Genomic DNA, 23097 nt, shown 5'->3' on the forward strand with positions numbered 1-23097 from the left:
CCCGATGGTACACGCTGGTGGACGATGCAGCCTGCCAGCCACGCACGCGGTGGTGTTATGGGTTCAGCACTGGGCATGGGCTCGTCTCGCGGCGGGGGAACCGTCGGCCTGCTGACTGGTCGCGAGGTGCCTTCGAGCGGGCGCCGCTCCTGGACCACCCTCCGGGGAAACGGCAACGCTCGATCCCCAGCCTCACGGTGATGGATGGCATCCGCCAGCTCGATCGCCTCCACGAGTTCCAGAGTGTTGGTAGGGTTTCTCATGCCAACAGCTTGCCGAATTGGACGGGGAAGAGCACGGAGGAGGCGATCGACCACTACCCGTTCCGCTACCTGAGCTGCAGTGGGATTGTCTTCCAACAGCCAATGATGAGCGATGCGGCTGAGTTCGGCGGCTTGAGCACGGGCTGGCACGCGGGACTTGAACTCCCATTCGTGAAACTGTTGGGCGGCGCAGATGGATGAGAGGCCGAGCCTCGCCAGGATTTCACGCTTGACTTCATCATAGTCTTCGGCGATCGCAGGGGGAAGTGAGAAATAAGCCCGTTGGGCTTCTCCGGTGAGGAGAGGTGCCAGCGCGCGTGCCCAATCGTCCTCGGGCCATGCCTCAGTGCGGGCTGTGGTTTCAAAGACTTGCAGGAAAGCCTCCACGTCATCATCAGCCGTCATCTTCGGCAGCAGGCGGGTTGCTCGGGCACGAGGATCAGGTAGCGGAACGCGCTGGGCGGCGGCGGCATGGATGGCGGTTAGTTCTTCCTCCGTCCTGCCCTGACGAGTGGCGAGATGTTCTACAATTTGTTGCTGGCGGATGCTCACCTCCGCGAGGCGTTGTAGAACCTCCTCCATAGTGGGGACCGAGCGCGCCGCTTTCCGTGTCCTATAGTGCACACAAAAAAACAGAAAAAATTAGGGGTTGGGGCGGTGAACTTGCCGGTGATTCTTCACGCACTTGCCCGCATTCTCCACCACTGTCACGGGGTGAAGAATCACTCGACAAGGCAGGCTTAGTGAAAAGGCCCCGGAGGGTGGATTTTATTTACAGTGTAAAAATAAAGGTGAAGGAAGACGGTGATCCAGTGAGTGATGGCTGGTGCTCCAAGTGCTCTGCAGTGTTCAATCCAAACTGAAAGTGGGTGTCCAAACGTGCTCCAAACGTGGTGGGCTGTCGGTCACTCGCTGCTTTCTGAAGGGAACAGAGAGAAAGGTTAGTCCAGCAATTCATTCAGCTCGAGACCAGAGTCTGTCTGTCTGCTCAGCGCGTGCTGCTTTTGTAGCTGTGGGTTGATGAGGTGCAGCTGTGACCGATCAGCCCGCTGTGAGGACGTGCAGGTGTTTTGTGTTTGTTACCAGGGCTACGCTGATTCCTTTGAGGACGCTCGTCACAATATATATATACGTTACTTCTGTTTTTTTACCAGGCAGTTTCTCAGTCTGAAAATAGCTCAAGTGGTCAGGGGAAAAACAAGCTGGTCGGAACTTAAAGATCTCGTAAAAGGAAGACGATCAGTGAAAGAAGCTGAAGGTGAAACCCAACGCTGGGTCTTGAACCCACGGAGTCACTTCAGGTAAGTTAACGTTAACACAGACTCACTAGGAGTCCCTTTTTATTATTTATTGAGCAAGGGGATATGAACAATATAATAGAGGAGGAACAAAATGCTTGATTAGGTATTATATTCATTTGAAAATATATTTTAATTTGCACTAACCCTATTTTATTTTATTTTATTTATCTTATCTGTGGCTATTATTGATTGCAGTGTATTGTTAACTCTGACTTCCAAAGTACATACTTTATTATCCAATGTTGTTTTGTGCTATTGCACTTTTCATGTAATATGAGCCCCGGTGTTTTTTTTTTGTTTTTGTTTTTTGTACATTATATGTGATGTTACAGACATGTGATGTACAAGTGTTTAAGCAAATGCAATAAAAACAGTATTACGCAAAAACACAGACTCACTAGCCTGGAAACTAACGCTCACCATATTTCATATTAACCAAGCTAACGTAATTCAGTTTCTAATTATTCAGCATCAGCATATGGTAACTTAATTAGAAATGTGATCGTTGTAACGTAAAAATATATATTTATGTAGGCTATATTATTCTTATTTTATCTCTGGGAGTCTGGGACGGTTATTAAGAGTGAACATGAATGACAGACGAGAACTGATTACACTGAACAATTTTTTTTTTTTTTTACATTTTTAATACACGCGATTAAATTTAAATAAATATAAGTAATATAAAATGTAACGATAAAATAAAACATTTTACACTTGCAATTGAAATTAATACAGAACGTGTGCTACTAATTGTCACGATTCATGTCTGTGTTCCCCTGTCTCATTCTTTGTTTAGCAGTTCCCCGTTATGTTGATTAGTCTTCCCAGGTGTTTTTCATTAGCCACGCCCCCTTGTTATCATCTTTAGCTTGTCTGTCTGTGTATTTAAGCCCTGTGTCTTGTTTCAGTCTTTGTGAGTTCTTGATGTTGTATGTTGGTGGTTCCTGTTCCTGAGTCTTTGTCTGAGTTTGTTACCATTTGAGTTTGTTTAATAAAACCTGCTGCAATTGGATCCTGCTTCTGCATCTGCTTCAGCTGTCAGCGTAACAGAAGAACTCACCATTTATGGATCCAGCAGCAGCCATGCCAACCCTGTGCCCAGACATCCAAATCTTGCGTCTCTGTCAGGATGATCGATCCATTGAGGACTACGTTGCAGATTTTGTCGAACTGGCACATCTCGTGCAAATGAGCACCGAATGCCTGATGATCTTTTTTCGCGGAGGATTATCAGAACCACTCCGGTCTATGATGCCTGACCATGAACCACACGGCTCGTTGGAACAATATATTGACCTGGCCCTTTTGCTGAGCGGTTCTCCGTTTACTGTGGGCGTGGAGGAAAAGGAGCTCCGTGAACCCGCAGTACCCCCTCAGCCTGTTCTTCTCGTCACTTCAGCCATCAAGCTAGCCATAGCATCATTCTCTGGGCGTCAAGGACTGATGTCCACCGTAGCACAGCCGCCGCTGATGTCAGTGTGGAGGGCCAAGAAGACCGTCGTTCCAGGGTCCCGTCTCCCAGAGCCTGTCCAGCCAGAGCCTGTCCAGCCAGAGCCTGTCCAGCCAGAGCCTGTCCAGCCAGAGCCTGTCCAGCCAGAGCCTGTCCAGCCAGAGCCTGTCCAGCCAGAGCCTGTCCAGCCAGAGCCTGTCCAGCCAGAGCCTGTCCAGCCAGAGCCTTCGCCGCTGGTCCCGTCCAGCACAGAGCCCTCGCCGCTGGTCCCGTCCAGCACAGAGCCTTCGCCGCTGGTCCCGTCCAGCACAGAGCCTTCGCCGCTGGTCCCGTCCAGCACAGAGCCGTCGCCGCTGGTCCCGTCCAGCACAGCCGAGCCTGCGCTCCCCGTCACGTCTGCCGATCCAGAGACTGTTCACGTCACGTCTGCCGATCCAGAGACTGTTCACGTCACGTCTGCCGATCCAGAGACTGTTCACGTCACGTCTGCCGATCCAGAGACTGTTCACGTCACGTCTGCCGATCCAGAGACTGTTCACGTCAGTCCTGCCGAGCCAGAGCTTCACGTCAGTCCTGCCGAGCCAGAGCCAGAGCTTCACGTCAGTCCTGCCGAGCCAGAGCCAGAGCTTCACGTCAGTCCTGCCGAGCCAGAGCCAGAGCTTCACGTCAGTCCTGCCGAGCCAGAGCCAGAGCTTCACGTCAGTCCTGCCGAGCCAGAGCCAGAGCTTCACGTCAGTCCTGCCGAGCCAGAGCCAGAGCTTCACGTCAGTCCTGCCGAGCCAGAGCCAGAGCCAGAGCCAGAGCTTCACATCAGTCCTGCCGAGCCAGAGCTTCACGTCACGTCCGCCCGTCCAGAGTCTCGTCCCGCCGAGACTGAATCTGTTCCTGAGCCTGATACTGACCCTGAGCCTGAATCTGTTCCTCTTCCTCTTTCCACGCCTGTGTCTTCGGACAAGATGGCCGACTCCACGCCTGTGTCTTCAGACAAGATGGCCACCACCGAGCCTGTGTCTTCGGACAAAATGGCCGCCGCTGAGCCGGTGTCTGTTCCTGTTCCTGAACCAATGTCTGTTCCTGTGCCATGGTCACCTCCCTGGCCTCCCGAGGGGTCGTCGCCTCCTGAAGGGTCGTCGCCTCCCAAGTGGTCGTCTCCACCGCCGTGGCCGCCCGAAGGGTCGTCTCCGCCGTGGCCGCCCGAAGGGTCGTCTCCGCCGTGGCCGCCCGAAGGGTCGTCTCCGCCGTGGCCGCCCGAAGGGTCGTCTCCGCCGTGGCCGCCCGAAGGGTCGTCTCCGCCGTGGCCGCCCGAAGGGTCGTCTCCGCCGTGGCCGCCCGAAGGGTCGTCTCCGCCGTGGCCGCCCGAAGGGTCGTCTCCGCCGTGGCCGCCCGAAGGGTCTTCTCCGCCGTGGCCGCCCGAAGGGTCTTCTCCGCCGTGGCCGCCCGAAGGGTCTTCTCCGCCGTGGCCGCCCGAAGGGTCTTCTCCGCCGTGGCCGCCCGAAGGGTCTTCTCCGCCGTGGCCGCCCGAAGGGCCTGATCCGCCCTGGTCGCCTGCACGGCCTGATCCGCCCTGGTCGCCTGCACGGCCTGATCCGCCCTGGTCGCCTGCACGGCCTGATCCGCCCTGGTCTCCTGGCCTTCCATCCCGCTGCAGTCTCCAGGTCCTCTTCCACTCCACGGGCCTGGCCCTCCATCCCACCCCCGGGTCCGCCTCCGCTCCACCACCCTCCTGAACTATTGTTTTTTGTTTTGATGGGCGTCGGGAGCCGCCCATAGAGGGGGGGCTATGTCACGATTCATGTCTGTGTTCCCCTGTCTCATTCTTTGTTTAGCAGTTCCCCGTTATGTTGATTAGTCTTCCCAGGTGTTTTTCATTAGCCACGCCCCCTTGTTATCATCTTTAGCTTGTCTGTCTGTGTATTTAAGCCCTGTGTCTTGTTTCAGTCTTTGTGAGTTCTTGATGTTGTATGTTGGTGGTTCCTGTTCCTGAGTCTTTGTCTGAGTTTGTTACCATTTGAGTTTGTTTAATAAAACCTGCTGCAATTGGATCCTGCATCTGCTTCAGCTGTCAGCGTAACACTAATGATACTATGTGATATGTAATGTTACCATGTTTTTGCATGGTAATTCAAGGTATAAAGTCTTCTTTGGCATTATCACTATTTATTTAAAAAAAAAAAAATGTTGTCATGAGGATGTAATGTCTTGTGTCTGTCAATGTATGTGCCATTAATGCCATCACAGTGATCTAAAAAGAAATGTTAAAATTTGCCTTTTTCTGTCTTTTAGGCACTACTATCTTGTGTATATGGTGGTCTTAACATTTGTGAACCTTTTAACAATTCCTCTGGACATGGCATTTTCTGATGATATGCATGGTAGTGCCCACAAATTCTGGTTGACTTTCAATGTATTCTCAGACCTCCTGTTTTGTGTTGATGTTGGCCTTCATTTTCAAATGTGCATTTTCAGTGAAGATGGTCAGGTATGAACATGCCTTCATTGTCTTGTATGTCTATACTGTAATATTAATTATTTATTATGGCTTAACCTTTCTAAAATACGGTTAAAAAAATGGATACAATGCATTCCTGTTTCTGTCTAGGTCATCTTTGATCCGAAATTAAGAAGAAAGGATTTCAGGTCTTGGTTTGTTCCTGATGTGATGGCTGCATTTCCGCTCGACACTATCATTATTATTGTGGTAATTGTATTCATCAGTTAATATCACTCACACTGATCAAATTGTAGAGATACTTCTTACAGTACAACCAATTCACCACAGGAGCATTTTGATCACGCTGACACTACTTCACTGATGGCTTCGGAGTTGGTGCAGATACTCATGTTTGTGAGGATTCACAGTATGATCCGTTTACTCCGTGTGCCAAAGCTTCTGAGATCCTGGTTTGAATTGGAAAGTGTAAGTTTCAGCACAACTCACCGTCATGTTTATGCAAGAAATTTTCAATGGCAATATGTTCACACTGTAAAGCCAGAGGAGAACTTTCCTTGCCACAGTCACCTTTGGCTTGCTCACGGGGGGAAGAATAATAAATGAAAGAAGGCACAATTTGTTATGAAACTTTAAACGGAACTTCCAAGAACCTTCCAAGCAACTCAAGAACCCCAAACAGCCTAAATAGTATTTAATAATAACATTTTAAAAAAGTAAAAATAAGATGAAAGGATTTTTTATTTCATTTTTGTAGTATTTTCTCACATTTTTCCTCCTCTGTCATAACACGATAAACCAGCAAGCAACAAGACATGTTTGGTTGTATTTTGTACACCCTTACTGTTCTATGGATACTTTATGTTTCATTATCTATCATTTTAGGTGTCTAATGTACAGCTTGAAGTCAAGAAGTTATTCAGGGTTGTCTTAGTTTTCCTGATGATGGTCCTCATTTGGCACTGGAACACTTGCGTTCAGTACTTCGTATCTGGAATGGAAGAGTTTCCCCAAGACTGCTGGGTTGTAAGAGAGAAATTGAGGTATGTCTCACTTTTTATTGCTTATGCAGGCATTTGTTTGACATGATGTGTTCAACATGTCTTCTTTTCTTTCTGTTACATTTTGCAGAATACCTCAATCGGGGAAAAATACTACTATGCTTCCTCCAGAGCTTTCTCTCAAATGGTCTGGAGATCAACTGACTCACCAACACGTACGCCGCACAACATTCTTTCCACAATCATAATTTTTTGAGAAATGATAATCAGTCTGATAATCAGTCTTTGGTACAGAAAAATGTCTCCTGAAATCACTTTAATCGGTGGGGTTTGCTAAGGAACGCATCACTTTTACGATCAGGATTTGGGATTTTTAAAAAAAACCTGTGATACAAAGTTAGTTAATCTATGATTACTTTTAAGTGATCAGACATATGATTTCCATCTGCCAGATGAAAACAAAAAAGGCAATGGCTTAGCCATGCCATGACACCCTAGCATTGTGGCATAAGGTTTTGCAAGAGCAAACACCACTGAAGATTTAGAGTAGTATGTAGTTACATTGAACTAAAGTGATTCCCTTTTGTTTGTTTTTTTAGGTGTGGATGAACGGTGGATAGCTATTGTAAGTATGGTGATTGGATATGTAATGTGTATTGCATTTATTTATTGGGTGATCGCAGTATTTGGGAGCATGTCTGTGACGGGCAATGCATACAAGGTAAAGGTGAATTTTAAGAGTTAAAATTAAAGCTGTTTGTTTATTGTTTGTATTTGTTAAGTTTGCTTATTCAACAAATAAATACAAGGCGGCTCTGATGATATTATGCCATGATATATAAATATTTCAGATAAACCAGCTACAATCCTCCACAATGTTCCAAAAGCTGCCCAGAGTGTTGCGCTGACGTATCACTCCCCAGTACAAGTGGCACTGGGATAAGAAGAACATCCTTGACATCGTGTCAAAACAGCTCAGAATGGTTTCTAATTGATTTATAAATATAAACTTCAGATAACACACAATAAGTTTTTCTGCTGTTCAAGCAATCATTTGGCTCAAACAGTATCTTTTTATAGAAATAATTTTTAATAGTGCTATGTTTTCTCTTTCAAAGGATATCATGGCAGAAATATGCTCCAACCTGTTGAACAAAGGCATGTTTTTGTCGCTTAAAGAATTCACCGAAGCCATCTTGATGAAGTTGGACAAGGAGTTCTTCAATGCTGGTGACATCATCATTCATCAATGCTCAACCTGACAATATGTTCTTCATTGACTGTGGACGGGTGCTGGTGAAGAACGAGGCTTTCCAGATGGAGCTGTGTGATGGAGATCACTTTGGAGGTGATGTATGAGAAACTTACTGTTGTGTGATTCATTTGAGAAGTAGTCTCGTGTAGAGGTTCGGCATAAAGTCTGGTCCACATTTCAGTGCTAGTCAAGTCAAATTTAGCGCTTTTCAAATACACATTGTTTCAAAGCAGCTTTACAGAAAATCATGTTCATGTTTATAATGTCTGAATTTCTGCATGCCTCTGATAGTCACATTTATCAGATTAGAGCTGGGCGATAATATAGTTTACATTTTGCAACAATACAAGCAATCAAGCAGTTGAGATCTGCTATATACATTATGCTGATACTGTATGAATGCGAATAAAGTTGGACATGCTTAAATATCCAACCTTATATAAAGAGCTGGGCAAAAACGTTATAACGTTTTGCAATGAAATAAAAAATCAGGCACCTGAGACTATTTAAATAGTTTCAGCTGCCTGATTTATATATATATACATACACACACATAATAGATATATGTAATATACAATATATATGTTAAATTTGTATATATATATATATATATATATATATATATATATATATATATATACAGTGAGGAAAATAAGTATTTGAACAAGTTCTCCCACTTGGAAATCATGGAGGGGTCTGAAATTGTCATCGTAGGTGCATGTCCACTGTGAGAGATATAATAAAATAAAAAAAATCCAGAAATCACAATATATGATTTTTAAACTATTTATTTGTATGATACAGCTGCAAATAAGTATTTGAACACCTGTCTATCAGCTAGAATTCTGACCCTCAAAGACCTGTTAGTCTGCCTTTAAAATGTCCACATCCACTCCATTTATTATCCTAAATTAGATGCACCTGTTTGAGGTCGTTAGCTGCATAAAGACACCTGTCCATCCCATACAATCAGTAAGAATCCAACTACTAACATGGCCAAGACCAAAGAGCTGTCCAAAGACACTAGAGACAAAATTGTACACCTCCACAAGGCTGGAAAGGGCTACGGGGAAATTGCCAAGCAGCTTGGTGAAAAAAGGTCCGCTGTTGGAGCAATCATTAGAAAATGGAAGAAGCTAAACATGACTGTCAATCTCCCTCGGACTGGGGCTCCATGCAAGATCTCACCTCGTGGGGTCTCAATGATCCTAAGAAAGGTGAGAAATCAGCCCAGAACTACACGGGAGGAGCTGGTCAATGACCTGAAAAGAGCTGGGACCACCGTTTCCAAGGTTACTGTTGGTAATACACTAAGACGTCATAGTTTGAAATCATGCATGGCACGGAAGGTTCCCCTGCTTAAACCAGCACATGTCAAGGCCCGTCTTTAGTTTGCCAATGACCATTTGGATGATCCAGAGGAGTCATGGGAGAAAGTCATGTGGTCAGATGAGACCAAAATAGAACTTTTTGGTCATAATTCCACTAAACGTGTTTGGAGGAAGAAGAATGATGAGTACCATCCCAAGAACACCATCCCTACTGTGAAGCATGGGGGTGGTAGCATCATGCTTTGGGGGTGTTTTTCTGCACATGGGACAGGGCGACTGCACTGTATTGAGGAGAGGATGACCGGGGCCATGTATTGCGAGATTTTGGGGAACAACCTCCTTCCCTCAGTTAGAGCATTGAAGATGGGTCGAGGCTGGGTCTTCCAACATGACAATGACCCGAAGCACACAGCCAGGATAACCAAGGAGTGGCTCTGTAAGAAGCATATCAAGGTTCTGGTGTGGCCTAGCCAGTCTCCTGACCTAAACCCAATAGAGAATCTTTGGAGGGAGCTCAAACTCTGTGTTTCTCAGCGACAGCCCAGAAACCTGACTGATCTAGAGAAGATCTGTGTGGAGGAGTGGGCCAAAATCCCTCCTGCAGTGTGTGCAAACCTGGTGAAAAACTACAGGAAACGTTTGACCTCTGTAATTGCAAACAAAGGCTACTGTACCAAATATTAACATTGATTTTCTCAGGTGTTCAAATACTTATTTGCAGCTGTATCATACAAATAAATAGTTAAAAAATCATACATTGTGATTTCTGGATTTTTTTTTTTTTAGATTATGTCTCTCACAGTGGACATGCACCTACGATGACAATTTCAGACCCCTCCATGATTTCCAAGTGGGAGAACTTGCAAAATAGCAGGGTGTTCAAATACTTATTTTCCTCACTGTATATGTATGTATGTGTGTTAAAAAATATGCTATTTTATATGCCATTTAAATATTTAAGAACAAGAACATTTGGACATCAAAACATGCACACTTAGAGCGGGTGTTTAAACTTTTGCTTTAAATGCAATTTGTTTCATATCAAAAAGAACCTCTTGTCTGTCGCTACGTTGTCAGTGTCCTCTTTACTCCGCAATGTTTTTCACTGCATGAGAAAACAGACGTGTGGTGTGAGAGCGTGAGAACAGCGTCAATCACATGAGTTTCACACTCAAAAATGCTCAAAATTAGATTACAGAGCTTGCCAGATCAAGAATATGTTTTCCCAGTTTTGTGTGCACTACTATTGATCAGATGGTCAGTCAGATAATCTTTACTGTGAAACTCCAATGTGTTTTAAACAACCAGCCTCATACTCACCATTTTAAGTTTTGTGTTTCTGCCGAGATCAGCTTCCTGTTTGGTGGAAGGCAGTCGGCCACAGTTTCTGCGCTGAGCACCTGCAGCCTTTTCACCCTGTCATTACAAGAGTTTCAGGAGATTCAGGAAGAGTTCCCACATGTTGTGAACGAACTGAGGGGAGCAGTTCAACAGCATGAAAATGATCTAGAAAGTAAGTCTTGCATTGTGAGTTGCTTTGTACAGTCATCGGGAGGGGACATGTTCGGTTCACTTAGTTTTGTCATGGCCATGACACATTAACTTGTGGGAACGTGATAAGTTGTGGCCACGAGATCATTTTGTAGAGCTAACGCATCCTTATTATTCGTCATTTTATTTCAAGCATACAATGAAAAAGTGTACAGTATGTACAACATAAGACAATAATTGAAAGAACACGGATGATCAAACAAATAAAATTCACCGCTGCTTGAAAAGGAGTGGGATGAAGTTTAACACTTATTAATTCCCACCCCCTCTTTCAAACTCTTAATGCATTAGTTTACTTCCTTTGGTATTATCCACTTTTTTACAAAACACAAGCACATAAATCTTCATACATTTATACAATATGTTAGCAACAAATTTTCTGGCTTAACCAACTCATTTTCCTTCATTTTTATAACGTTCAAAAATCATTTCTTTAAATCTTTTCCTGAATTGTTTTATATTTGGACATTCCTTAAGCTTCTCATTTCAGTTGTTCAACAGTTTCACCCCTTGTATGGAAACACAAACACTTTTCTTCCTACTGTGTACCATTGGTAATATGAAATTTAATTTTCCTCTCAACACATACCCTCCTTCTCTCCGAGTAAATAACTTTTGTACATTTTGAGGTAAATCATTACGCTTTGCCTTATATGGAATTTGCACAGTCTGTAAATCCACCAAATCTTTACATTTTAGTAATCTGGACTCCATAAAAAATATATTAGTATGTTCCCTATAACCCGCCCCATGAATGATCCTTAAAGCTCTCTTCTGTAAAATAACAAGTGGCTGAACTGTTGTTGTGTAATTGTTTCCCCACATTTCTACACAATAAGTGAAATATGGCAAAACTAATGAACAATAGAGCATACGTAAAGACTTCTGATTTAAAACTTGCCCTGCTCTCCCAATTATTGCTATACTCCTTGAAACCTTACTCCTAACATGACTAATGTGAGGTTTCCAGTTCGCTTTATTGTCATTTATGACTCCTGAAATTTTTATTTCATTAACCTTTTCAATGTTCACTCCATCCAGCTTAATTTCAATTTGCAAATTATTTCGACCATTACCAAACATCATTAATTTAGTTTTCTTTAAATTTAGTGATAATTTGTTTGCATCAAACCATAATTTAATCTTCTCTAATTCCTTATTTGTCTCCTGCACTAGCAACTGAAGATCACTGCCTGAACAAAAAATATTAGTGTCATCAGCAAACAACACTAATTTCAATACTTCTGACACTTGGCATAAATCATTAATGTAAATTAGAAACAATTTCGGGCCTAACACTGCCCCCTGTGGGACTCCACAAGAAATTTCCAGGCATTCAGAAAAATAATCTCCCAGTTTCACAAACTGCTTTCGCTGAGTCAAATAACTTTTTATCCAGTCTAATACCTTTCCTCGGATCCCATATCGCTCTAATTTTCCTAACAAAATTTCATGATTAATGGTATCAAACGCCTTCTGTAGATCAATAAATATTCCAATAGTATGCATTTTGTTATCTACTGAACTTGATATTTCTTCTATAAAGTCTAACAATGCAAATGATGTTGCCCTTTTTGCTCTAAATCCATACTGGCATTCATTAAATATATTATTTTTTTCCAAAAAGTTGTCAAGACGAGTGATAAAAAGTTTTTCTAGAATTTTTGAGAATTGTGGAAGCAGAGAAACCCGGTCTATAGTTTGTAAATTGATGTTTGTCTCCTGATTTATAAAGTGGAATGACCTTTGCTATTTTCATTTGATTAGGAAATGTGCCAGATTGAAATGATGAGTTGAAAATATAGGTAAGAGGTTTTGAAATGGCATCAATAACATTTCTCACCACCGTCAAATCAACATTGTTACAATCATTTGAAGTTTTATTCTTACATTTTGAAACAATTTGAATTATCTCACTTTCCTCCACCGGAGAAAGGAACATTGAATTTACATTTCTTTCAATAGAGCAATAACCATATTGATCATTTCTGGGGTCAGGAATATTCTCTGCCAGCTCTTTCCCAATATTAACAAAAAATGCATTGAAAGTATTTGCCACCTCTGTCATATTATAATTATCTTTATCTCCCATATTAAAATATTTAGGATAACTTAACTGGCCAGAAGATTTTTTTATTACTTTATTCAATATTTTCCACATTTCCCTTACATCAGATTTCTTATTTTCTATTAATTTATTGTAATAATCTTTCTTAGTTTTTCTCAAGATATTGGTCAATTTATTTTTATATTTCTTATACTTATTTTCCGCCTCTTTAGTTCTTTGTTTAAAAAACTCCTTATAAAGCAAATTCTTCTTTTTGATTGCATTTTTCAATCCCTTTGTAATCCAGGGATGTCCTTTTTTCTTTGAAATTGTACATATTTTCTTCAATGGGCAATTTTTGTCATATAGTTTTTTTTAAATATTCTCATAAACTCATCATAGGCATCATGCACATTGCTCTTATCATATACACTGTCCCAATTTTGTACAAATAAATCATTCTTAAAAACATTCAAGGATTCTTCTGATCTTAATCTTTTGAATTTGCTTAATGGTTCCTGATGAGGCTTACAATCGCTATCAAACACTGTAAATACGGGCAAATGATCACTGATGTCACTTATTAATATTCCACTTATTGCATCATTAAAGATTTCATTTGTTAGAATATTCTCAATTAGTGTGGCACTATGGGTCGTTATCCTCGTAGGTCTAGTGATTTTAGGGTACAAATTCAAGCTGTAGATTGTACTGATGAAATTTTCTGTCAATTTATGCTTATTTGGATTGAGCATACCGTATCTATGTTGAAGTCTCCACAAACAATGATTGTTTTACTAGCTTTTTTGGTATACATTTCCTCCATATATTCACTAAATTTTTCAACACATGAGCCTGGTTTTCTATAAATACAACTTATAATCACATTTGTCCTTTGTTCTCTGTGGAACTCAGTTGTTAAACATTCAAATATATTTTCAACACTGAGACTCATATCCTCCACAACACTACATCTCAAGTTAGTGTCCACAAATAATGCAACACCTCCTCCTGCTCCATGTTTTCGGTCCATGTGTACAAAATCATATCCATCCAACTCAAAATTTTCTTTTTTTTCCTTATGCATCCATGTTTCAGATAAAGCAATTATACTGAATGGTTGTGCCAAACCCTGCAGATAGTTCTTAATATTTTCAAAGTTTGCATAGAGACTTCTACTATTTATATGTATAACGGAGAGTCTACCATCTTTGTTAATTTGATTGTGCAGATGAAACATCTGTATAGTAGCCACAGTTTTTGTTTACACAAGTAAAAAAGTTCTTGTCTGGATCAATATCATGTTCCATATCAAAACTTATATAATCAGTATGTTCAAATACTTGCAACTCCAGACTGGTTGTATCTTCTGCTTCATATGAGTGTCTTATTTGAGTATGTATGTCAGTCAGCTTACCTCGTATTCCAGTAGCCTGACAACCTTGTTTACTCATACTCAATCAGCTCTTCCATACCCCTCACCACCAGTACCTTCGCATCTTCTGGGCTTCCATTTAGTTTTATAAACACTTTACAGTTGGCAGTCCATGTATGTTGTATTTTCTTCATTTTTCTCAGGTACCTGGCTTTCTTTGCGATGTCTGCTTTGTGAGGTGCTCGTTGATATAAACGTTTGTTCCTTTAAGCTTTTTTCCTTCCTTTAAAATCGCAATCTTGTGTTTTCTGTTTGCAAATCTCATGATGACAGTAGATTTATCGCCGGCTTTCCTCCTCGGCAACACATGGCAAGCCTCAACATTATTACAATCCAGATCAATTCCTTTTGATTGTAGAAAGCTCGCCACTTGTTGCTCTGTCGAGCTGGTGTCAATCTCAGCTGCTGGATCCCTGATGTTTGCGTCTACCACTCGAGCATACGATCGGGGTTTCACCGTGATCCCGGTTATTATGATGTCATTCATCCTCGAATATTGTTCGAGGTCTGCAACCCGGTTCTCCAGCTGCACTATTTTCGTGTCCTTCTCCGCGTTCTGGATGCGAAGAGACTGGACCTCCTTAACCAAATCCAAAATACGGATCTGTTGCTCCTTTACCTCCGTGATCTGTGTTTTGAGGAAGTCCAACGTGACTTTAATGCCATCGATTTCCTCAGCCACATCACTTAACTTCTTCTGCGCCATTTTCACTGGTAGTGAATCATGGTTTCGGATTTCACAAACTCACAAACTAAGATTCAGATTTTGACTCATAATTCTCACTTAACTATTTTTGCATTTCTTGTGCTGTCCTGGATGTGACGTCACTGATCGGTTCTCTGTGTGCTCCTGTGCTCATGCATAACTTGTGGGAACGTGATAAGTTGTGGCCACGAGATCATTTTGTAGAGCTAACGCATCCTTAATTCGTATAGTTGTGGGAAGTTCGGATAATTTTACAAACTCAGATCTTTCAGCAGAATGTATTTATAATGTTTCATGTTAGCCAAATTCCCCAAACACATCAAATGTTGATCGCATTTAGAATAAGAAAAAAATTGCAATGCAAGGAAAAGGCCAAATTATGAGAAACAAACGATTAATTAATTGATCTTCAGGGTATGCAGTCTGTTAGTTTACCTGACCTCCCGATCCAAGCCATTCGTTCATCCCATGACATCCTCATAAACTGAGCTTTGCAGTCGGTAGTACCGGATACAGAACTGATTAGTTCATGTTTCAAGTCTATCGACTTAGGGTTCGAGTTATTCGTTCATCACGTGACAGAAGAACGAAAGACTCAGAATAATTAGACCCGAAGACTAAAGAGGTGAACTAATCATTTCTCTTTCCGGTACCGACAGCCAGTGGTTAAATTGGGCCGGGGCTCTCCGGGGCTCAGCCCCGGCACATAAGCCTGCTCGTTTGTGTCCTGATGTGCCTGTTTACAGTCAGTTGCCTAATGGAAATTATGTCACATCAAATTTGATGAAAGTGATGCTTTTGAAAACATATTTCTGACAATAAATGAAAGATTTTTTAAATGGCATGTCTATTTTGTCTCGGCGGAACTGAGATGAGAACGATCGGAACACGGCCGTATTCTTGTTCAGCTGCTTAATCTCGTTGTCAGTCGACCATGATCGCGCACCGCTCGCGCATGCCATGCGCATCTTTAGGCTACTACTCAAAACTCCGACGGATAAATGTACGCAGCAATAATGAATGTTCCTGGGAGATCCGTAGTTGCGCGGGATGTGGAAGCGCGCAAAAGTTCCAGAACCTTCAACCGCCTTAAACAATAAATAAATAAAAACTCACGAGCTGCTGGCCGCCACTGGAGATCAATTTTGTCAAGTTCAGCACAACTTTGGTTGTACAAAAAGTGCCCTGGCCTTGAACGACAAGGTAAGGAAAATATGTTTGGCACATTGTATGGGTCACTATATCATAACAAGGTAATACAATGTGTAATCAAGTGATGTCAATTCCAGCGTTATGGACGTGACATGCAGTAAAAACTTGAAATATAAATTCTCAGAAAATGCATTTAATACCAATATATTAAAACTGTTTATATATCAATAGCCTACTCCCTTAATAAAGGAGTCCAGACATTAGAAAAATATCAGTCTACACATGCGTTTAATATTTAATATGAGGGAAATAGGCTACACGTCATGCCGTGGACGTGACACAAAAAAAAATCTTTAACTTTTAGGTGGCAAAATATTTTTTTTGTAATTCTGTGAATTACACTGCGCAAACCAAAAGTAATACTAGGCTACCCACCGGATACTCTCCACAGAACAGAACATATTCATTTTATTCAGGGCCGCGGGAAGTGGGGGTGCTGTTTTCACAGAATTGTAAATGCAACGCATATGTTTGTTCATTAAAATGTATTAATTTTTAGCATTTAGTCATTTATTTGTAATAAACACTTTAAGTGGGCTATTTAAAAATGGTTATTTATTTGTTAAATTATGTTTTTAAAACATAAGCGCAGAGTGTTACGTAATAGTCTATTGTGTGTGTGTCGAATGAATTTGTCCGCAGCTGCTAAAAAAAACAAAACAAAAAAAAACAAAACACTGTCAGTGTTTTGTAAGGAACAGGCAAATATGTAAAATATAGCAGGAGACATTTTAATTGTTTACTATTAAAACAGTTATTTTTTATGTCAGTGTCGGCTAGACAGATGAAGTTGACGACTCGCGATCTTCGCAGCGCCAGAGAGAAATGCACATTTCATACGAATTACATAAGCAGCGCAGTCTGTTTTCTTTCGTTTTGAATTGTTCTGCTTAAAAGTAGACATTTCAAGCTATCTATATGTCTCAGGTCTGTGAGGCAATAGGCTACCTTATAGGCCCACGCTGAGTTTAGGTTCATTTATGAGATGAGCTCCAGGTTCGCCGGCACCTCCGTGTCCTGATTATCTATTTTCTAATAGCCTACTATATTCTTATTTATTAAATCCAGACAATTGGTTGATGAAACATCGATTAAAATTAAGATACAATTAATACAAAACGAAATTAAATTTAAAGACAGGCTTTGTGCTTTCAGTTTGAGGTCTCTGTGAAAGTTTTAAAACATTCTTTTAGTGCCGCTTTAGAGCGCTCAAGTAGGAGAACTGTCTGTAACATTTTTTTTTTTTTTTTGTGTGTGTGTGTTCTAAAAAAATGCGACTTAGTCCAGTGCGACTTAGGCTATATATGTTTTTTCTTCCTCGTGGCGCATTTTTTGACTGATATGTGACTCCGGAGCGACTTATAAAATAGGCTACGGTAAGTTATTTTTTCTTTTTGTGCAAAATGTCCCATAAAGACCCATCCTTTAAGGATTAATTTATGTCCCGTTGACCGGTCCATTGCATTACGAAAAAAATCAGAATCAATAAAGTCAAAAATGTGATGTGCAGAGTTTTATAGTCTTGAAATTGTTTCTTATTCAAAAGTGGCGACGCCCCTTTTTTTCTCCGAATTACGAGATATGAAGTCAGAATTGTGAGAAATAAAGTCGCAATTCTGAGAAATAAAGTCGCAATTCTGAGTAATAAAGTCGCAATTGGGAGATATAAAGTAAGAATTGCATGATATTCGTCGAAATTTCGTGTTATAAAATCAGAATTGTGAGATAAACTATTCTGAGGTAAAAAAAATATATGGAAAGCTTGAAATGTCTTCTTTTAAACAGAACAATTCAAAAAGTAAACAGACTGCTGCATGTGTAATTTTTAGAAAACACTTGTTCATTAATAAACAATTAAAATGTCTCCTTGCTATATTTTACATATTCATAATCATTACTTTTGCCGGTTCTTTGTGACAGCTTTTAGGCCTTTATTGGCAGCGCCACCCTTATGTTACATGAACGCGTCACCACCGCATCAGCACCGAAAACAGGAGATTTTTCAATCTCTGTTTTGGCAGGGGAAAACTGATCAGAAAATGTAACGAAACATTGTAGAAATGTAGTGGAGTAGAAAGTATAATAATTGCTGCAAAATGTAACGAAGTAAAAGTCAAAAGTAGCCTATGCACTATTGATTCTACTTATGTAAAGTAGGCTACAGATATGTGAAAAATTTACTTAAATAAAGTAACAAAGTATTTGTACTTCGTTACATTCCACCACTGCTGATTAACAGTAATGTAAATGCTAAATGTCCTAATACCTGTTGATACTACAACAATGCAAAGTATTTGCTCTTAACCTTGCAGTTTTTCACATATCATGTAACACTCAATTTCTCCATTTCTTTGCACAAAACTCTCCAGAAATTGCCATTTAATGTTGGGTTTTTTTTATTTTTTATTTTCGGGGGAGCATACCCCCGGACCCCCCTAGGGAGAGCCCCCCCACATAATAAATCCCAATTTAACCCCTGCCGACAGCATAGCCTCTATGGGACTGACAGGAAGAACGAAAGACTCGGACCCGAACCTGAAGACTTGAGAGATGAAATAATCATTTCTGTTTCCAGTACAGAACCTATTGGTACTGGTACCGAGACAACTAGTCCCGAGTCATATTACACCGTATGCTAACTACACGCGATGCCGCGACGCGCGATAAAAGGCGTCTTTTCCATGTTAATCAGAGTTTTGGTCCTAACCAGCCGCATTGGCGACACGCGATGATTCTATTTTCTAAATGGTTTCTATTTTTCTGCGATGTCGCGCTGGAACAACAAACACAAAGTGTGGCAATGATTTATGTGCTTTATTTAATGTTAAAAGCATGCAATGCAGGGCTCCAGACTAACTTTTTTTATTAGGAGCGCTGTAGCCCCTGACTTAAAATTTTAGGAGCACAAGCAGAAAATTTAGGGGCACATTATCACCTTGCAATGCAATTATTCACATTTTCCCCCAAAATAACTGTATTACTGACAAATGCTTTGATAATAAATAGACTTAACGTACAGAAATTACAATGTGCAGTTTTATTTTAAGTTCACAGGGCTCCAGACTAACATTTGAGGGCAGCGGCACTAAGTTCTACAGAAAGTATTTGGTAGCACTGTGGGATGACAAAGCACTGAGTTTAATTTGAGGTGTAGATAAAATTAACTTTAACTGTTATCATTCATAATGTCTTAATATTAATTCAAAAGCAAAATGAGTGACAAAATAGATATTAGGCAGTGAAAATAGCCAATAAGCGCCCTCAGCAGCTATGTTTACAATGGTAATTTAATCTTTTTTTTTTTTTTATAAGTGTGAGTTTTCCTACTTCTTGAAACTTTTAGTTTTATAAATAGAGACAATCTTTAAAGAATGAACAAAAAATGTTTTGGTCAACACATTAAAAGTAACATTTAAATATGATATTATAGTTTTGAAGTGCTGGAAAAAGATATGTGTAGGCTACTGTTATAACCACAGTATACCATAGTTACAGTTAGTGTTACTACATTAAATCCATGGTGAATGTTGCTGATCTGTGGACCTAAAGCCTTCTATAACTTGTTTGTTCATGGCACATGTTTCTCCTGGTTTCCACGTCAACGCTGTTTGATCTGATATGGTTTATAACAGAGAATTCTGCGTCGAATCTGAATGTTTCTCACTGGATCTCGCAGCGATGTTATTAATTCTGTCGCGAACTCAATGGATTTCTTCACTGGATCTCCACGATGTAACAGTGTCGCGTGATTGAGATCCGCCCGCGACTGACGAGAGAAGCTCTGCGCTGTCTATTATTGGTTCGAACTATTAAACGGTTCGTGACGCAGAAATGAGTAGCGCAGTTTTTTTCCGCTTTCATTTTGTTTTGATTTATTAACATGTCACGGCATACTCTATGCTTAAGGCTGAGATTGTGTCTAACTAGCATATTGTGTTTAAACTGCGAAGTGCCTGCACTGTCTGCAAACTTCGTTTTCCCCGCAGTTCTGGGGTAGCGACTGCAACATTCGCAGTTCATTAAGTTCGTCTCCTTACAGTACCTCAACCAGCTGAATTCTCGCAGCCAGTCTTCCCGAAAATGGTGGGTTCGGGCCTTTATCACCTCACAAACCTCTGATTCTGAATCATCATCCGGGTGTGTCTGTGACATTGATATTTGTCTCCGTCTCCTTCCCACGGATGTTTTCGCGCGCTCGATTATCTCTAGGACCCTCCCCCTCCACACATTAGCCAGTTACAGTGGCCATTCCCAATTCTTCTCACACTCATTGGCCTGCCACACATTCCGGATTCATGGACACGCCCCTTCCGTTTAACGTGTAAAAACAAAACAAATTTACTGGTCGCACATGTGCGACAGGATGAAAAATTCAGTCGCACACTCTCAAATTTTGGTCGCAAAATGCGACCATTTGGTCGCAGTCTGGAGCCCTGCAATGTGACTTTGAATATCATTTAGTGCTATGGAAACAAGAACATTTAAACTGTGACCAAAAAAGTATATTCTTTGCTACGGCCTAAGCCTTATGAGTGTTGTATTTGTATTTTGAGTGTATCTGTTTCCGTGCTCTGATTAGTTTCTTTCTCTTTCTCTCGTTAGGCTGCGCACCCGTGCCCCGTTGCTCTAATGGCTCCTGTTGAGTATAGAAGAAGAGTGTGAAACAGAATGAGGCACGCAGCGGTGAAACCCGGCTAGCCTTCTAATAAATGTTTAAACTGCACTTTGCCTCGCGTGTCCTTTTATGTTGCTTACCCCTTTTCCAACGAGCATATTAAAAACAGGGGTTTGTAACATCTTTGACAAAGATTATTTTAGTAACTCAGTAGCCTATGTATTTTTATGTTTAAATGGTGTAATATTTATGAATTTGATTATGTAGCCATCTTATCCATTTTCTTGCGAGTGCGGTCAAGATTACTCTCTGGTGCTGTGAACCTAGTTCTGTTCTCAGGATATTTTTATACCTTACAATTTATAATTGTTAAATATTTGCAAAGGATGGAAATCGACCCAAACAATCTGTAAAATAGTTTAAATGTGCCTTATCCATCACATTCCGTGGCTGTTATTGGTTCATCATTACCATCATCAGTAACAAGATTAATATTCTTTATTTACACGTATCAGTTCAGAAGGTGCTATATACATCATCATTATTATTATTATTAATCAAGTAAACAGAATAGATGTTGTAATAAGCAAAAAGGAGAAAAAACACATTCTGTTCATTTATTCTACTTCTTTCCAAGTACTTCCAGTTTTCTTTGTGGTTCTATTGGTGTTGTTCATAATCTGTTTGCCTCTACAAAGTATGCTTTATTAATAAGTTAGGCCTATATTGTGTACTAAATTTGGTGCTTCAATATCACTTTCTTAAGCCACATTAAGCATATTATATGAGAAAAGAACGATTACGGTGCCATTGTCTGTTTTAGCACATACTACCATCTAGTGGTAGCAGGTTTTCTCAGACAACTGTGTGTGTGTGTGTGTGTGTGTGTGTGTGTGTGTGTGTGAGAGAGTACCTGTTTTTCTATCCTGGTGGGGACTTCAACCTGAATGCACACAGACTCATGGGGACTCGTGTCACAGTGGGGACCTAAATTGAGGTCCACATGGGTACATAAGCTTATAAATCATACAGAATGAGGAAATGTACAAATGCAGAAAGTTTTCTGTGATGGGTTAATCAAATAGGATTGACTCAGAAACGAGTCAATGAATACACGCGTGTCAGCTGATCCACAAATGCACATCTTACTTGTTGCATGAATATATTCTGACCTACATTAATACAAAATCGAGGTTTTGTATCAACAACTATGTCTCTATTTGTACAAAATGCTGCACATTCATGCATTTCTGGATTTTGCACACACAAGTTGTATTGTATTAGTTTAAATGTAGTGACGCACATTTGTGAATTTGTCAAATAAATGGGTAGATGTGCACACATTAATAATTAGAACTAGGCCTATTAATTTGTGGTTGTTTGTGTGTGGGTTGTCAAATGAGATTGACTCAGAAAAGACGTCAATGAATGCACGCGTGTCACCTGATCCACAAACGCACATCTTCTTTGTTGCATGCGTAAATTATGATACACTAATACAAAAGAAAACATTTGTATTCACAAAAATGTCTCTTTTTGTACAAATTTCTACACATTCATTCAATATTGAATTTTGCACACGCAAGTTGAAAGGCATTTGGTTGTATATTGTAAAACATATATGCAACCTTTATCAAGTTCATGGATTATAGAGCTTGCACGTGTTAATCATTTTGAAACTATATTCATCCCATAGAAACCAAACCGTTTGTAAATCCGTCAAGATTTCAGCGAGATAAGAGTATTTGTGTTCGTGCTGATCACTCACCTTACATCAGGTACCACAGAGCCCGCCAGAAAGCTTGCCTGTGACAAGATGGCCGCCGGTGATGACGTTAGAGACTCCGCCGTAAGACATTTAGCCTTTATTATGTATATCTATGGCCTTGACCGTGACTCTGGAAGCAACGTGGTGAATCGACTGATCGAAGATTTCCGGAGGAGTTCGTGCCGTGGGTGACGAGAGTTTTGGCACCGGAGATGTTTGTCAAGTCAAGTCATCTTGTTTGGTGCAATACCTTTTTTGTCCACAAGGAGGAGTAAAGGAACACGTTTCACTGGTGAGAGGAGTGAAATCCATCTTTTTTTTGTGTGAAATTGTGGTAACCATTTGAAAGCAACATTGGCTTATTTTACAATAATAGCCGTTGAAGATTGGCCTTTTTTTTTTAAGGATTTTTTTTGTGAACTTTAAAAAAAAAATCATTTTGACTGGACTTTGAATTCTGATTTTTTTTCTCTTTTTCTGAAAGTGCTTTTCTGAAGTTTTGAAGCAACAAAATTACATTAAAAAAAGTGGTAGAATATATATTACTGTAGAATATATTACTGTTTTTTTTTAGTAATATATATTTTTTCTGTTCATCATTGCTACTGTCAATATACCGTAAATCCTCTAATATAGGCCCGGGCCTTTATTTTACTCAAGCGCATCGCGGCCCAGGCCTTTATTGGAAGGAGGCCAGAATTAGAGACAGG

General features: G+C 40.8%; 2 protein-coding genes and 1 long non-coding RNA gene across 52 annotated transcripts in view; 2 read left to right on the forward strand and 1 right to left on the reverse strand.

Annotated features, from left to right (window-relative positions):
- Window positions 1-23097, reverse strand: part of LOC309499292 (uncharacterized protein) — a 548614-nt gene that overhangs the window by 286246 nt on the left and 239271 nt on the right. The gene's annotated exons all lie outside the window — the stretch shown is intronic.
- Window positions 1-23097, forward strand: part of LOC309499351 — a 169434-nt gene that overhangs the window by 46855 nt on the left and 99482 nt on the right. The window lies entirely within an intron of this gene.
- On the forward strand, window positions 1516-7294 carry LOC309499325 (potassium/sodium hyperpolarization-activated cyclic nucleotide-gated channel 3-like). Its single transcript, XM_082170561.1, has 6 exons — window positions 1516-1564; window positions 5301-5496; window positions 5617-5715; window positions 5797-5934; window positions 6352-6509; window positions 6598-7294. The coding sequence occupies exons 2-6, from the start codon at window positions 5320-5322 to the stop codon at window positions 6713-6715; spliced, it is 690 nt and encodes a 229-aa protein (XP_082026687.1). The 5' UTR covers window positions 1516-1564; window positions 5301-5319; the 3' UTR covers window positions 6716-7294.

This window comes from Leuciscus leuciscus (assembly GCF_965113295.1).
Source record: "Leuciscus leuciscus genome assembly, chromosome: 5".
Taxonomy (NCBI): Eukaryota; Metazoa; Chordata; class Actinopteri; order Cypriniformes; family Leuciscidae; genus Leuciscus; species Leuciscus leuciscus.

Coding starts and splice junctions, on each gene's coding strand:
- LOC309499325 (XM_082170561.1), top strand. CDS start 5,320: ATGGTGGTCTTAACATTTGTGAACCTTTTAACAATTCCTCTGGACATG. Junction 5,497..5,616: donor TTTTCAGTGAAGATGGTCAG/GTATGAACATGC, acceptor GTTTCTGTCTAG/GTCATCTTTGATCCGAAATT. Junction 5,935..6,351: donor CCTGGTTTGAATTGGAAAGT/GTAAGTTTCAGC, acceptor CTATCATTTTAG/GTGTCTAATGTACAGCTTGA.